At 42.2% G+C, this 17,259-nt stretch overlaps 1 protein-coding gene across 13 annotated transcripts in view; it reads right to left on the bottom strand.

Moving 5' to 3' along the window:
- Positions 1–17,259, bottom strand: part of cfap54 (cilia and flagella associated protein 54) — a 482,407-nt gene that overhangs the window by 335,697 nt on the left and 129,451 nt on the right. For all 13 annotated transcript variants that reach the window (XM_072241335.1, XM_072241340.1, XM_072241339.1 and 10 more), the window contains 2 exons: positions 12,147–12,238; positions 67–195 (listed from right to left, as the gene is read on the bottom strand). In XM_072241335.1, coding sequence (XP_072097436.1) covers positions 67–195; positions 12,147–12,238 — 221 coding nt within the window. The remainder of the gene's footprint in view (positions 1–66; positions 196–12,146; positions 12,239–17,259) is intronic.

The raw sequence follows: 17,259 nt of genomic DNA, 5'->3' as shown, positions 1-17,259 counted from the left end.
TACACACATCCTTAACTCATTTGCCTGATAAATTCAGCATTCAAGTTTATTAATATAATTTCTTACATTTAAAAGATTATTGTCAATCAACAGACTTCCATCAGGTGAAACAGCTGCTGAGCGAGCAGCAGCTATGTTATCCATTGCCTTCTCCAGCATTTTACTTGCAATAACAAGTTGATCAGATGCATGTTTCTGAAAAAAAGAGAAGCACAATGATGTTGATTCTCTTGAAGAGCATTAAAGTGAATGTCCCCAGGTACTGAGAGGATTTATGTTAGGTTAAAAACAAGGTTGCAGTTGTCAGTGAGAGAACATTTGTAGATCAGCACCCATTGTGTAATAATGGTTAACTTAATAACAGAGGATATAAGGAGCAATTTAAATTATATCTATTTAATTGAAGGATGACTTCCTGCAAAAGAAAGTCTTCAATGAGGATCTACACAAAGTGAAGAGGCAAGACAGATTGCTGGGACCTTGACAAAGATCTTTGTATCCTCTCTAGTCATATGTGAGGCCTCAGAGGACTGGAGAATAGCCGGTGTTGTTCTTTAAAAAGGGTAATGGGGATAATCCAGGGAATGACAGGTGGTGAGCCTGTAATTTTTTTCTTCCAAAGTAGGTAAGTTCAATCCTCCCAGGTTTTGCTCAATTGCCAACTTCTTCCCAACTGACACGACCCATCTATATTCCTTTGCAGGCTTTTCGTTTCCTCCTCATAACTGGTCTTTGTATTAACAGCAAGTCTGGCAACAGTCTACTTGGTGCCCTTGTGCAAGTCATTAACATCGATTGTAAATAGTTCAGATCCAGTACTAACACTTGCAGTGCCCCACTAATTACTGATTTTGTCAGCCTAAAAATCTACCCAATTTTCTGTTTTCTGTTAGTTAGCAGGAGAGGTAAGAGTCGGACTTCCTGATTCACTATGCCTTAACCAAAGAAGGCAAGCATGCCATACATTTTCTTTACCTCTCTGTCTACTTCTATTGCTGCTTTCAGGGAACTATGTATTTAGACTCAAGATCCCTTTGTAAATCAATACACTTAAGGGTAATTAACTATATATTTTCCCTGACATTTGATCTCCCAACGGGCAAATTAAATCCATCTGCCGTTTTCCAGTGATGTATATTCTGCTGTATTCTTTGAGTTTTCGCCACAGCACCACTTATTTTTGTGTCATCTGTAAACTTACAAGGCCATTTGCATTTTTATGCATGTCATTTGTGTACACTGTATTCCTAACAACAGAGGTCCCAGAAATGATGCCTGTGGAACACCAATAATCACAGACTTTCAGCCAGAATAAAACTCTTCCATTACTTTCCTCAACACACACAAAAAATGCTGGTGAATGCAGCAGGCCAGGCAGCATCCATTGGAAGAGCTGCAGTCGACGTTTTGGGCCAAGACCCTTCGTCAGGACTAACTGAAAGAAGAGCTAGTAAGAGATTTGAAAGTGGGAGGGGGAGGGGGAGGGGGAGATCCGAAATGGTAGGAGAAGACAGGAGGGGGCGGGATGGAGCCAAGAGCTGGACAGTTGATTGGCAAAAGGGATACAAGGCTAGAGAAGGGAGAGGATGATGGGACAGGAAGCCGAGGGAGAAAGGAAGGGGGAGGGGAGCCCAGAGGATGGAGAGCAGGCAAGGAGATATTGTGAGAGGAACAGAGAGAGAAAAAAGAGTGAGAGAAAAAAAAGGGGAAAAAATATATAAATAATAAATAAATAAATAAGGGATGGGGTACAAAGGGGAGGAGGGGCATTAACAGAAGTTAGAGAAGTCAATCTTCATGCCATCAGGTTGGAGGCCACCCAGATAGAATATAAGGTGTTGTTCCTCCAACCTGAGTGTGGCTTCATCTTGACAGTAGAGGAGGCCGTGGATTCCCAAGTTTAGAAAACAGTCTACGCCTTTATTCCTTCTACCAAAGTGCATGACCACACACTTCCCGACACTATATTCCATCTGCCACGCCTTTGCCCATTCTCCCAATCTGTCCATGTCCTTCTGCCGACTCCCTGCTTCCTCAACACTACCTGCATTTCTATCTATTTTTGTATTGTGCGCAAACATGCTCACAAACCCCCAATTCCATCATCCAAATCAATAACATAACATGAAAAATAAGTAATTCCAACAATGACCCTAGTCAGCCAACCAGAAAAGGCCCCCTTTATTGTCACTGATTGCCTCCTGCCAATCAGCCTCCATAAAATGATGGGCTCTTATCTTGATAAGGAGCCTCATGTGCTGCACCTTGTAAAAGGCCTTCTAAAAATCCGACTAAACAACATCCGCTGACTCTCCTTTGTCTTTCCTGCCTGTTATTTCCTCAAAGAATTCCAACAGATTTGTCAGGCTAGAGTTCCCCTTAAGGAAATCATGCTGACTTTGGCCTATTTTTTCATGTGCCTCCAAGTACCCGAAAATTTCATCCTTAATAATAGACTCCAACATCTTTCCAACTACTGAAATCAGGCTAACTGGTCTCTAATTTCCTTTCTTCTACCTCCCTCAATGAGCGTAGTGGCATTTACAATTTTTCAGTCCTCCAGAATCATTCCAGAATCTAGTGATTCTTAAGTTTGGAGTTTACTCAGGTAAAGCTGGACCTTCCTTGGCAGCTCAGGCGCGAGGTGTATGAGCGTCAGAGCCCTATGGAAGTAGGAGGAGAGAAGATAAAAGGAGCAGATTCAGGCAAGGCCAGTCTTTTTGGCCTGCGCAGGCATGAGAAGTGTCAACATCAATGGCCTAAACTCAGCTGCAAATAAAAAGAGGGTAGGCTCAAGCAGAGCGGCCATTGTTAGAGTGTGCCAGTGTGAAGGCAGGATGGAATGCTCCTCCTGTCAGGTATACAAATTCAGGATACCTGACGGTTTTCCTCTGTAGGAAGTGCACCCATCTTCAGCACCTGACTGACCAGGTCAAGAAGCTGGAGTTGGAATTGGATGTACTCAGGATAATTTGAGAAGCAGAAGATATCCGGGAAATTATAGGCCAGTAAGTTTAATGTTGGTAGTAGGTAAGTTATTGGAGGGAGTACTAAGAGACAGGATATACAAGCATTTGGATAGACAGGGACTTATTAGGGAGAGTCAACATGGCTTTGTGCGTGGTAGGTCATGTTTGACCAATCTATTGGAGTTTTTCGAGGAGGTTACCAGGAAAGTGGATGAAGGGAAGGCAGTGGATATTGTCTACAAGGACTTCAGTAAGGCCTTTGACAAGGTCCCCCATGGGAGGTCAGTTAGGAAAATTCAGTCGCTAGGTATACATGGAGAGGTGGTAAATTGGATCAGACATTGGCTCAATGGAAGAAGCCAAAGAGTGGTAGTAGAGAATTGCTTCTCCGAGTGGAGGCCTGTGACTAGTGGTGTGCCACAAGGATCAGTGCTGGGTCCATTGTTATTTGTCATCTATATCAATGATCTGGATGATAATGTGGTAAATTGGATCAGCAAATTTGCTGATGATACAAAGATTGGAGGTGTAGTAGACAGTGAGGAAGGTTTTCAGAGCCTGCAGAGGGACTTGGACCAGCTGGAAAAATGGGCTGAAAAATGGCAGATGGAGTTTAATACAGACAAGTGTGAGGTATTGCACGTTGGAAGGACAAACCAAGGTAGAATATACAGGGGTAATGGTAAGGCACTGAGGAGTGCAGTGGAACAGAGGGATCTGGGAATACAGAAACAAAATTCCCTAAAAGTGGCATCACAGGTAGATAGAGTCGTAAAGAGAGCTTTTGGTATATTGGCCTTTATTAATCAAAGTATTGAGTATAAGAGCTGGAATGTTATGATGAGGTTGTATAAGGCATTGGTGAGGCCAAATCTGGAGTATTGTGTTCAGTTTTGGTCACCAAATTACAGGAAGGATATAAATAAGGTTGAAAGAGTGCAGAGAAGGTTTACAAGGATGTTGCTGGGACTTGAGAAACTCAGTTACAGAGAAAGGTTGAATAGGTTAGGACTTTATTCCCTGGAGCATAGAAGAATGAGGGGAGATTTGATAGAGGTTTATAAAATTATGATGGGTATAGATAGAGTGAATGCAAGCAGGCTTTTTCCACTGAGGCAAGGGGAGAAAAAAACCAGAGGACATGGGTTAAGGGTGAGGGGGGGGGGAAGTTTAAAGGGAACATTGGGGGGGGCTTCTTCACACAGAGACTGGTGGGAGTATGGAATGAGCTGCCAGACGAGGTGGTAAATGTGGGTTCTTTTTTAACATTTAAGAATAAATTGGACAGATACATGGATGGGAGGTGTATGGAGGGATATGGTCTGTGTGCAGGTCAGTGGGACTAGGCAGAAAATGGTTCAGCACAGCCAAGAAGGGCCAAAAGGCCTGTTTCTGTGCTGTAGTTTCTATGGTTCTATATTATAGGCAAGACTTTTGAGTAGGTGGTCACACTCAGTATACAGGCTTCAGACAGTAAATGGATGACCAGCTAAAGAGGTAAGAGGACTAAGAAGACAGCGCAGGGTTCTCCTGTGGCCTTTCCCCTCAGCAACAGGAATACCTTTTTGTACACTTGCTGGGCGGATGACCCATCAGATCACAGCCACAGCAGCCAGGCTGGTGGCATTGTGGCTGACTCTGAGCCTCAATAGGGAAGGAGAAAGTCAGGTAGTGCAGTAGTTGTAGGGAGACAGAATAGTTAGGGGGACAGAAAGGAGATTCTATGGCTGCAAAAGAGACACCAGCATGGTGTGTTGCCTCCTGGGTGCTAGGGTCCATGATCTATTGGAATGGCTGCAAGACATTCTCATGGGGGGGGGGGAGGGGGTCAGCCAGAGGTTGTAGTGCATATTGGCATCAATAACATAGGCAGAAAAGGGGAAGACGTTCTTCACTGTGAGTATAAAGAGTTAGGAAAGAGGCTGAAAAGAAGGTTCTCCAAGGTTGGAAGCTCTGTGCCATAGGCTAGTGCAGGTAGGAAAAGGCGATAGCACGGATGAATGAGTGCCTGCAGAGTTGATGCAGGAGACAGGGTTTCAAGTTCTTGGATCATTGGAACCTTTTCTGGAGAAGGGGTGACCTCAACTGGAGGGGAACCAATATCCTGGCCACACACACAAAATGTTGGAGGAACTCAGCAGGCCAGGCAGCATCTATGGAAAAGAGTAAATGGCTAATGTTTTGGGCCGAGACCCTTCATCAGGACTGGAGAAAAAAAATCCTGGCCGCAAGGTTTGCTGGTGCTACTCAAGAGAGTTTAAACTAGTCTTGCAGGGGGCAGGGAACTGGAAACCCAGGTCAGTAAGGGAAGGATCACAGCAGGTGGTAGATTTCAGGGAAAGTACTGAAAGGCAAAATCAAATTAACAGGTATGATGGGTCGCATAGTTAGAAGTGTGCATATGTTAATGCCAGGAGTATTATGGGTAAGGGTGATGAATTTAAAGCATGGAGCTATAATGGAACTATGATGTGGTGGGCACTACTGAAACTTGGTTGAAAGAGGGTCAGAAATAGGTGATTAATGTACCAGGTTTTCCAAGTTTTAGAAAAGATAGTGGAGGCAGTAAAAGGGGTAGAACTCAGGAAAAGGAAGGGGATGGAATGGTACTACAGGCCCTATAATAGTCACTGGGACACTGAGGAACAGGTATGTAATCAGGTTAAGGAAATATGTGAAAATAATATAGTTGTTGTCATTAGGGATTTCAACTTCCCTAATATAAACTGGGAACTTCTTAGTGTAAGGGGTTTAGATGGCTAAATTTGTTAAGTGTATCCAGGAAGGTTTCTTAAATCAATATATGGACAGTTCAATGAAAGAAGGGTCTCAACAGTGACCACAACTGTTTAACTTTCAGGATAGCTCTCAACATGGATGGGTATGATCCTTGTGGGTGAGTTTTAAATTGGAGTAGGGCAAATTACGAAGGCATTAAACAGGAACTAAGAAGACTTAATTGGGAAAACGTTTTCTCTGGCAAGTCCACATCAGACATGTGGAAGGTGTTTAAAGATCAATTGCACAGAATACAAGAAAGAAGCCAGAAAGGAACTGAGGAAGGAAATTAGGAAAGCCAGGAAGAGTCATGAAAAGTCCTTAGCAAGTAGAATTAAGGTGACTCCCAAGGCGTTCTACACATACATCAAGAGCAAGGGGATAACTAGGAGGAGGATAGGACCATTCAAGGATAAAGAGAGGAATATTTGCTTGGATGCAGAGAATGTAAGAGAGGTACTTAATGAGTACCTTGGTTCAGTATTTACCAAAGCAAAGGATGAGGAGGACCTGGAGATCAGTACTGAGTATATAAATACGTGAGGATGTTTAGAGGTCAAGGAGGAGGAAGTGTTGGGGCTCCTAATGACTATTAAAGTGAATAAGTCCCCAGAGCCTGATCGGATTTATCCCAGGTTATTGAAGAAGGCAAGAGAAGAGACTGCTGGGCCCTTGATCAGTATCTTCATGTCCTCTCTAGCCACAGGCGAGGTCCCAGAGGACTGGCAAGTGGCTAACATTGTACCTCTACTTAAGAGGGGAACAAAGGAAAATCCTGAGAACTATATACTTATACTTTATTGTTGCCAAACAATTGGTACTAGAACGTACAATCATCATAGTGATATTTGATTCTGCGCTTCCCGCTCCCTGGATTACAAATCAATAGTAAATATTAAAAATTTAAATTATAAATCATAAATAGAAAATAGAAAAATGGAAAGTAAGGTAGTGCAAAAAAACCGAGATGCAGGTCCGGATATTTGGAGGGTACAGCCCAGATCTGGGTCAGGATCCGTTCAGCAGTCTTACCACAGCTGGAAAGAAGCTGTTCCCAAATCTGGTCGTACGAGTCTTCAAGCTCCTGAGCCTTCTCCCGGTGGGAAGAGGGACGAAAAGTGTGTTGACTGGGTGGGTCATGTCCTTGATTATCCTGGCAGCACTGCTCCGACAGCGTGCGGTGTAAAGTGAGTCCAAGGATGGAAGATTGGTTTGTGTGGTGTGCTGCGCTGTGTTCACAATCTTCTGCAGCAGTCACACGTCAGTTGTAGGGAAAATGCTGGAGAAAATTCTTAGTGATAGGATATATCATGGCTTTATGCATGGCAGATTGTGCCTTACAAACTTGATTGAATTTTTTTGACAAAGTAATGAGAGAGATTGATGAGTGGGTGCTGTCTACATGGATTTTAGAAGGGCATTTGACAAAGTCCCTCATGGGAGGCTCATCCGGAAGATTAAGATGCATGGGGCCCACTGCGAATTGGCTGTTTGGATTCAGAACTGGCTTGTGCATAGAAGACAGAGGATAATGGTTAAAGGGACTTATTCAAGCTGGAGATCTGTAATTAGTGGAATTCCACAGGTATCTGTGCTGGGACCTCAGCTGTTTGTGATGTATCTAAATAACCTGGGTGAAAATGTAGATGGGTGGGCTATTAAATTTGTGATGATACCAAGACTGGTAGAGCTGTGGATAGTGTAGAAGACTGGCAATAATACAGCACACTATAGATCGGTTGCAGATATGGGTTGAGAAATGGCAGATGGAGCTTAACCCAGATAAATGTGAAGTGTTGCACCCCGGTAGAGTATTTGCGAGGAGACAGTATACTATCAAGGGCAAGATCCTTAACAGTGTTGCTGAGTAAAAATATCTTGGGGTCCAAGTTTATAGCTCCTTGGAAGTGCCTACACAGGTCGATAAAGAGGTTAGGAAGGCTTATGATTGCCTGCTTTTATTAGTCCAGGCAATGAGTTCAACAGTCAGGAGGTTACATTGCAACTTTATAAAACTGGTTCAGTCACATCCGCAGTATTGCATACGGTTCTGGTCACCCCACTGTGGGAAGAATATTGAGGCTTTGGAGAGGGTGTAGAAGAGGATTACCAGGATGCTGCCTGGTTTAGAGAGCAGGTGCTATCATGAGAGGCTGGATAAACTTGGATCATTTTCTCTGGAGCACCGGAGACTGAGAGGAGAACTGATAGAGGTCTACAAGATTATGAAAAGCATAGATAGGGTGGACAGAGAGTATCTGTTTCCCTGGGTTGAAATGTCTAATACCAGAGGGCATGCATTGGAAGTGAGAGGGGGGGTCAGTTCAAGGGGGGTGGGAGGGGTAATTTCTTTACTCAGAGTCATGGATGCCTGGAATGCTCTGTCAATATGGTGATAGAGGCATTACATTAGAGGTTTTTAACAGACATTTGGATAGGCACATGGATGTAAGGAAAGTGGAAGGATACAGACATGGTGTAGGCAGGATGGATTAGTGTTTGGGTGTTTTTGATTTGCTTTTTAGCTGGTTCAGCACGATGACCTGTTCCTGTACTGTACTGTTCTATATTTTATGTTTAAAAGATCGTTACTAACATCTGCACAATCTCTTCCTCTTTCAGAACACTGGGTGTAGTCCCTCTGGTCCAGGTGACTTATCTATCTTTAGACCTTTCAGCTTCCCAAGCACCTTCTCCTTAGTAACAGCATCTACACTCCCTTAAGACCATAAGACCATAAGACAAAGGAGCAGAAGTAGGCCATTCGGCCCATCGAGTCTGCTCCGCCATTTTATCATGAGCTGATCCATTTTATCCTATTTAGTCCCACTGCCCCGCCTTCTCACCATAACCTTTGATGCCCTGGCTACTCAGATACCTATCAATCTCTGCCTTAAATACACCCAATCACTTGGCCTCCACTGCTGCCCGTGGCAACAAGTTCCATAGATTCACCACCCTCTGACTAAAAAAATTTTTTCGCATTTCTGTTCTGAAAGGGCGCCTTTCAATCCTGAAGTCATGCCCTCTCGTACTAGACTCTCCCATCATCGGAAACAACTTTGCCACATCCACTCTGTCCATGCCTTTTAACATTCGAAATGTTTCTATGAGGTCTCCCCTCATTCTTCTAAACTCCAAGGAATACAGTCCAAGAGCGGACAAACGTTCCTCATATGTTAATCCTCTCATTCCCGGAATCATTCTAGTGAATCTTCTCTGTACCCTCTCCAACGTCAGCACATCCTTTCTTAAATAAGGAGACCAAAACTGCCCACAGTACTCTAAGTGAGGTCTCACCAGTGCCTTATAGAGCCTCAACATCACATCCCTGCTCCTATACTCTATTCCTCTAGAAATGAATGCCAACATTGCATTCGCCTTCTTCACTACCGACTCAGCCTGGAGGTTAACTTTAAGGGAATCCTGTACTGTAGTGCTGAACCAGCTAAAAAGCAAATCAAAAACACCCAAACACTAATCCATCCTGCCTACACCATGTCCGTATCCTTTCATCTTCCTTACATCCATGTGCCTATCCAAATGTCTGTTAAAAACCTCTAATGTAATGCCTCTATCACCATATTGAGGACGCCCTTCTGCCCCTTGACACTCTCAAATTTCTGGCATACTGCTAGTGCCTTCCACAGTGAAGATTGATGCAAAATACTTAATGAGTTCATCCGTTCTTTATTCCCCATTACTACATACCTCTCCAGCATCATTTTCTAATGGTCAAGTTTTCTAGTGTGTTCAGTTCTGGTCACCTCACTACAGAAAGAGAGTGCAGAGGAGATTAACAAGGATGTTGCCTGGATTGGAGGGTGTACCTTATAAGAATAGGTTGAATGAACTTGGCCTTTTTTTCCTGGAGCAACTGAGGATGAGAGGTGACCTGATAGAGGTATATAAGAAGATGAGGAGCATTGATCGTGTGGATAGCCAGAAGCTTTTTCCCGGGGCTGAAATAGCTAACACGAGGAGGCATAGTTTTACGGTGCTTGGAAATAGGTAGCGAGGGGGTGTTGTTCCACACAAAGAGTGGTGGGTGCGTGGAATGCATTGTTGCCAGTGGTGGTGGAAGTGGATACAATAGGGCCTTTTAAGAGCCTCTTAGATAGGTACATGGAGCTTAGAAAAATAGTGGCCGATGCACTAGGGCAATTCTAGGCAGTCTCTAGAGTAGGTCACATGGTTGGCACAACATTGTGGGCAGAAGGGTCTGTGATGTGCTGTAGATTTCTATGTTTCTATGTCTGATGTCTGATCTTGCCTTTCTTTTACTCTTTATATAATCTAATCTTTCTCATTAACAGATCTATCCATAGAACTGCCATGCACAAGATGTTTTTTTGGCTTTTGCACCATTCTCTGTAAACTCTAGAGACTGTTGTGCATGTTCCAGGAGATTAGCAGTTTCTGAGATACCCAAACCATCCCATCTGGCAACAACAATCACTCTACAGTCAAAGTTACTTCGATAATAGTTCTTCCACATTCCAATGTTTGGTCTGAACAACGATGACCATGTCTGCGTACCTTTATGCTTTGAGTTGCTGCCAGATGATTGGCTGATTAGATATTTGCATTAATGGCCAGGTGTACAGGTGTACCTAATAAAGTGGCCACTGAATGTATTCGACTCTCAGTTTAAGGGTTTGCTTTCACAGATGTGTTTCAGGCAGGTTGAAGAGCCAATGGAGCCTAAGTTAAACATTATAACATATCAATCTGCTTCTATTAATTTATAAAGGTCTTCAGATTAAGAACATTGTTCACCAAGGAAGTTGCTTACATGCAACCTATAATTTAGCAATCCAACCTCCTGATGCACTGTCTGCTTAACACCTCATCTACCATGCAGCCTTTTACATGAAAATTCAGCCCCAAGTCTCTTAAATGGAACTTCATATCCTATGGTTATGACTCACATGCAATAATGAGACCACTAAGCCACAGTTGAGAATACCTGCTTTGGGAACATGAATGTTAGAAATCTAAAGGTTTAACTTTGCACTTGAGTTTTAATTATAATGGATTCTGAACAAACTTCTTAACCATCCAAGTTTAATTTGAGCTGGCCTCTAAAACAGAAACATGAGGAAATCTGCAGATACTGGAATTTCAAGTAACACACATTAAAATTACTGGTGAACGCAGCAGGCCAGGCAGCATCTATAGGAAGAGGTACAGTTGACGTTTTGGGCCGAGACCCTTCGTCAGGACTAACTGAAAGAAGAGCTAGTAAGAGATTTGAAAGTGGGAGGGGGAGGGGGAGGGGGAGATCCAAAATGATAGGAGAAGACAGGAGAGGGAGGGATGGGGCCAAGAGTTGGACAGTTGGTTGGCAAAAGGGATATGAGAGGATCATGGGACAGGAGGCCTAGGGAGAAAGAAAGGGGGAGGGGTGAAGCCCAGAGGATGGGCAAGGAGTATAGTGAGAGGGACAGACGGAGAAAAAGGAGAGAGAGAAAAAGAATATATATGTGTGTGTGTGTATATATATATATATATATATATATATACATACATACACACTCACACATAAATAATGGATGGGGTACGAGGGGGAGGAGGGGCATTAACCTTATATTCTGTCTGGGAAGCCTCTAACCTGATGGCATGAACATTGACTTCTCTAACTTCCGTTAATGCCCCTCCTCCCCCAGTACCCCATTTGTTATTTATTTTTTATTTATATATATATTCTTTCCTCTGAGCTTCCCCCCCTCCCCCTTTCTTTCTCCTGAGGCCTCCTGTCCCATTATCCTCTCATATCCCTTTTGCTAATCAACTGTCCAGCTCTTGGCTCCATCCCTCCCCCTCCTGTCTTCTCCTATCATTTTGGATCTCTCCCTCCCCTTCCCACTTTCAAATCTCTTACTAGCCCTTCTTTCAGTTAGTCCTGATGAAGGGTCTCGGCCCGAAACATCAACTGTACCTCTTCCTATAGATGCTGCCTGGCCTGCTGCGTTCACCAGCAACTTTTATGTGTGTTATCTAAAACAGAAAGTAGTTTTAACAGCTTGACACTATCATTGGAGTTATTCCAAGGTTGACAGTTGTAAGGTATTAACTACACTAATATTTCAAGCGGTTGAATATTCATGTCCTACACATGGAAAACTGGATTTCAGGGAAAGTCCATCTTCAACCAAACTGTTGCACCTCGGTGATAAAGATCCTTTATGCAAATACTAATAGCAACTAAATGAAATTGGGTTTTGTTTTTGTTTGAATTGTTAGTTACATATCTACATACTTTAAAACCAAAGCAGCCTACACAGAAAGAATGAAAGGATATAGAAGTGGCAAAGAATGTCTTCTGGATGGAAAACAATATTTTATTGTTCATAATTCTTTCAAATTCTTCTCCTTACAATTGATAATGCAACTCACCATTAATAAATTAGTGGGACTACAGAATTCTGTTTGTATGGATGTTGGTGTTTGTGTAGACATTGCTGTATCAGATCTGTCGGCTAGTATACCTATGGAAAATAATAATTACATGTTCACGTTAAAAGTCTGACAACTGAGGAAATACTTAACTGCTTAGAAAAAAAACACCCACAAGGCCTTACCTTCCCACTCACAAGTTGTTTTCAAACTTTTGGAGCTCAGAAATGTTCAGTTTTTGCCTTGTAGTTTATGGTACAATTGGCACCATTATATCTCATTCATTACACAGTAGCTTTTAAATTCTAGAACATGATTTTCTAACATCTGGACCTCAAGCATTCATAGAGATTAGAGAGAGATAAGCTTTGTTTGTCATATACAGTGTACATTGAAATATTGAAACATACATTGCTAGGGCAGCCCAGAACTGTCACCATGCTCTGGTATCATCATTGCATGCTTAGAATTTACTTACCCTAACTTGTACATCTTTGGAATGTGGGAGAAAACCAGAACATCCAGAGGAATCACACGCGGTCACAGGGACAACGTACAAACTCCTTACAGGCAGCAATGGGAATTGAACTCTGAATGCTGATCGCTGGCGTTATAGCGTTTTGCCAACTACTATGCTACCAACTATCATAATACAACATAGGAGCAAGTGCAGACATTGGGTTACTAAAAGGAAACCTTGTCCTCAGCATAATCATGTAATAACATTTCAAATATAATTGAGATAAACAATGTATCTATTTCTGTATAAAACTGAAATTACTAGAAATGCTCAGCAGTTGCATTTGTCTCATTTTCACCATTGATATTTTATACTTCTACATCAACAGTCGCTGCCAGAACAACTTGAAGGTCCTTCATTCCTTTCTTGGAGAGAGTCTCAACTAATTCCACCCAACCTTTGTTCTCCTCAAACTGGCTAGATTTGTTCACACATTGAACAATTTTTCAAAAAATAAGAAACCCCAGATAATGGAAACCTGAAATAAAAACTGAGAACGGTGAAAATGCACAGCAGGTAAATTGGAATCAGTGAAGACAGTTAACATCTCCATTTGGTGGGGTTTTGTCAGAACACTCTTGACAACTTCTCCTTCAATTGTGTTTCTTTTTTCCAAATACAAAGTGTTAACATAGGAAAGGGTGGCACAGTAGTGTAGTGGTTAGCACAATGCTTATGGTACAGGTGATAGGGGTTCAATTCCCGCTGCTGTAAGGGTTTTCTATGTTCTCCCTGTAACCACATGGATTTCCTCCAGGTGCTGCAGTTTCCTCCCACTATCCAAAGATGTACTGGTAGGTTAATTGGTCATTGTAAATGTTCTCATCATTAGGGCGATTAAATTGGGGGATTGCAGGGTGGTGTGGCTCGAAGGGCCAAAAGGGTCTACCCTGTGCTGTATCTCAATAAAAATGGGTCTAAGAAGTGCCAATTTCCTTGTGGGATTGTGGAACATGGATTGATTAGATAGGTGACAACTAGACAGTGAAGAAAGTTATCAATAATTACTGGAAGGTGCAGGGGGGTCCTGATCGGCTGGATTAATGAAACATAGACTGGCGAAATGTATCCAATCCAGATAAGTGCAAGGTGTGTATTTTGGGAAGTCAAACCAGGGTAGAACTTATGTAGTGAATAGTAGAGCCTTGGGTAGAATTGTAGAGCAAAAGGGCGTTGGAATACAAATACAAAATTCATTGAAGATATAGTTACAAGTAGACAGAGTGGTAAAGAAGGTTTTTGGCACACAGGCCTTCATTAGTCAGGGTACTGAGTAAAATAATTACTCATTGCATGGATGTTACATTGCAGTTATACAAGAAGCTAGTGAGACCACACTTCGAGTATTCTGTTCAGCCTATTTTAGGAAAGATGTCATTAAGCTAGAAAGAGTGCAAAGAAGATTATGAGAGTGTTGCCATTATAAGTATATTTTATCCCCATAACTTTCCAAAATATCAGCCCTTCTCTAATGTTGGCTTTTACCCATCCTTAACCCAAAATTTTCTCCCATCTTTCTATATCTCTTTCTTCTTTAAAATTGTCCTTAAATAAACATGGAAGGGTTGGGCCAAAGGCCTGTTTCCATGCTTATTACTCTATGACTCTAATCTCTTTTTCAATCCTGTTAAGATCCCTTCCCTCATCTCTTCTGCCACATTGATGTCAATATGTATTTGTGGTGTTCCCTGCTTTTGTTTTCAATGAGGAAGTAGCTTTGCTGCCATTGTTCTTTGACTTTATTTTCCATTACAGCAATTTTTACATTCACAGAGTAATCCTCTACAAATTTTGACAATTCATTATGATGTCTCCACCACACACAAGAAGATCCTCGGTCTTCGGCTTTCAGTATTCTAAGGGGACATCTCAGAGGGATGTGCAAGTTCACTTAGAAACAGAGCATCCTTTTCCTACCACTAGCATTGCCCTGTGCTACTGCAGAAAGTTATTAATTCACTGTATTTGTACACGGTATGTACAAATTAGTTGTTCTGCTTTCTATGTTACAAGGAGAGGTTTTCCTTATTTGTGAAATTTATCATTAGTGGCAAATCAATCTGTGGCATCCTAAAAAGATTAGATTAGATTATGAGAACACTCAGCCCTCTTTTATTGTCATTTAGAAATGCATACATGCGTTAAGAAATGATACAATGTTTCTCCAGAGTGATATCACAGAAAACAGGGCAAACCAAAGACTAACACTGACAGAACCACATAATTATAACATATGGTTACAGCAGTGCAAAACAATACCATAATTTGATGAAGAACAAACCTTGGGCACAGTAAAAAAATCTCAAAAGTCCCCGAGTCCCCGATAGCAGGCGACAAAAGGGAGAAACTCCCTACCATAAACCTCCAGGCACCGTCAACTTGTCGATGCCTTGGAAGCAGCCGACTACAGCCGACACTGAGTCCATCCATCCGAAAACTTCGAGCCTCCAACCAGCCCCTCTGATACAGCCTCCCGAGCACCATCCTCTGCTGAGCGCCTTCGACCTAGCCCCGGCCGCTGAAACAAGCAAAGCCGAGGATTCGGGGCCTTCTGCTCCAGAGATTCCAGTTACCACACAGTAGCAGTGGCAGTGAAGCGGGCATTTCAGAAGTTTTCCAGATGTTCCTCCATACTCTCACGTCCGTCTCCATCAAATCAGAATTGTGCACGGTCCCCTACTTGACAGATTACAGATATTCTTCACCGTCGCACCATCTTCTCCTCTCCGGACATGAAAGATGCAATGAAAAAAATATTCTTCCTTTTTTATATACTCACGAGAGAACCATTGAATGAAATTGAAAACAAATGATCAATGGTTTTGTCAGAAAAAGGTGTAGGGACCATTTTAAAGCGGAAAGAGATACACAAACGTAGAAATATGTTTCTGAACTAAGGAAGTAAAAACAAAATTGGAAAACGACATATTTGGGAAGGCTATGGGCTAAAAAAATTTACTGATGGGGTGGAGTATAGCCACACTAAGGTTTATAAACATAATGGATAGTCAGGACAGTGCAATTTAGGAAACAGGCAACAGAGCTACGGATAAGTTTCTGAAAGACTGCATCTGATACTTACCTACCTCATCAATTCTATATTGTTCAGATATCATTTACAGATATTCTGGCTATTTACCACTTGCATATTTTTGCCAGTAAATCATAACTCCAATATTGGCTTTACTGACAATGAAAAGAAACTGCCTGTACTTTGGTGGATACTCATTGTAAACCTCTCAAATCTAAAATGCACATATTAACCTTAGTCCATATTTTTTTTCTTTTCTGTTAATTATTCCTTTGACTTTTACATTATATTTCCTCTTAATTGCTTAAGGATCAAGCAGGTTTCCTCAAATCCAGGAGCATCACATCTACTGCACTTCGTTTTTTTCAATCAATCATTTCTTTCAAAAATAAATTCAGCTTGTTTTAAGAAATTCAAGGTGGGAGTTTTGGCTAATATAAATCTCTGTGTATAAGTAAAGCGTGTGTGGAATTTGCAAGTTCTTCCTGAGATTGCTTGCATTCTCCCCAGGTGCTCTGCATTCCTCCCACATTCTAAGTGTGTGTACCTTAGTTGGCTGGCCACAGAATACAAGTGAATGATAATGTTTGGAGGGCTGGATATTGATGGGAATGTGGGGAGGGATAGGTTACAACAAAACTACTGGGGGTGTGAGATTGCTTTGTGGGCCAGTATAGCCTCAATGTGCTGAAGTAGCCTCCTCTATGATGGAAGAAATTACGGAAATAAGCTACCTCACCTTTTTGGGGACTTCAAATTTATAAAACTACAACTCTTGATAAATCCGCAGCATCTATTCACAAACTGTGCTTCCACTATGTAACTGAGAGGACTAATTTTTGCTAAGATTATGCCATTACAGTATGGGAAAATTTGCTGTCCAGGTTATAAGGTTTATAAAACAAATCTTCAACATTATGTTTTCATGGACAAAGATATAGAAAGCAAATGCCATTGGCGTGCAGTACCGAAACACCCTAAGGGAATGATGCACAGTTGGGTGGGGGGAGCAGTGAACAGCTCAATGGAAAGTAACAGTCAAAAAGATGGAGGAACACAACAGGTCAGGCAACATCTGTGGAGAGAAATGGCTAATCTATGTTTTGGGTTGAGACATTTCATCCTGACAGAAAAAGAGGGAAGATAGCCAGGATAATGAAGTGAGGGGAAGGAGTGAACAACATCTGGCAGATGTTAGGTGGATGTGGGTGAGAAGGAGTGATGGGCAGATGGGGGAGGGGAGAGTGGGAGAAGTGCCAGAGACTAAGAGATGATATTGGTGAAAGTGACAAAGGGATGAAAATGATAAAACCTGGTGGGAGAGGAAGGTGGAGCATGGAATGGAAGGAGGTAGGTGAGGACAGTAGAGGAGAGGTGAGCCAGTGGAAAGAGTGTATGCATAATGGGCAGAGGGAGAAGGTGGAGAAAAGGGTGATGGGAACCAGGTGAATCAGATGGAGAGAGAAGGGAGGAAAAAGGTGGAGCAAAGCAGTTACCAGAAGATGGAGAATTCAATGATATTGGAGGCTATCCAGACTAAGTGTGAGGAGTTATTCCTCTAA

This window comes from Mobula birostris, chromosome 23, assembly GCF_030028105.1.
Source record: "Mobula birostris isolate sMobBir1 chromosome 23, sMobBir1.hap1, whole genome shotgun sequence".
In the NCBI taxonomy this organism is placed as follows: Eukaryota; Metazoa; Chordata; class Chondrichthyes; order Myliobatiformes; family Myliobatidae; genus Mobula; species Mobula birostris.
This window is presented reverse-complemented; position numbering and strand designations above follow the sequence as displayed.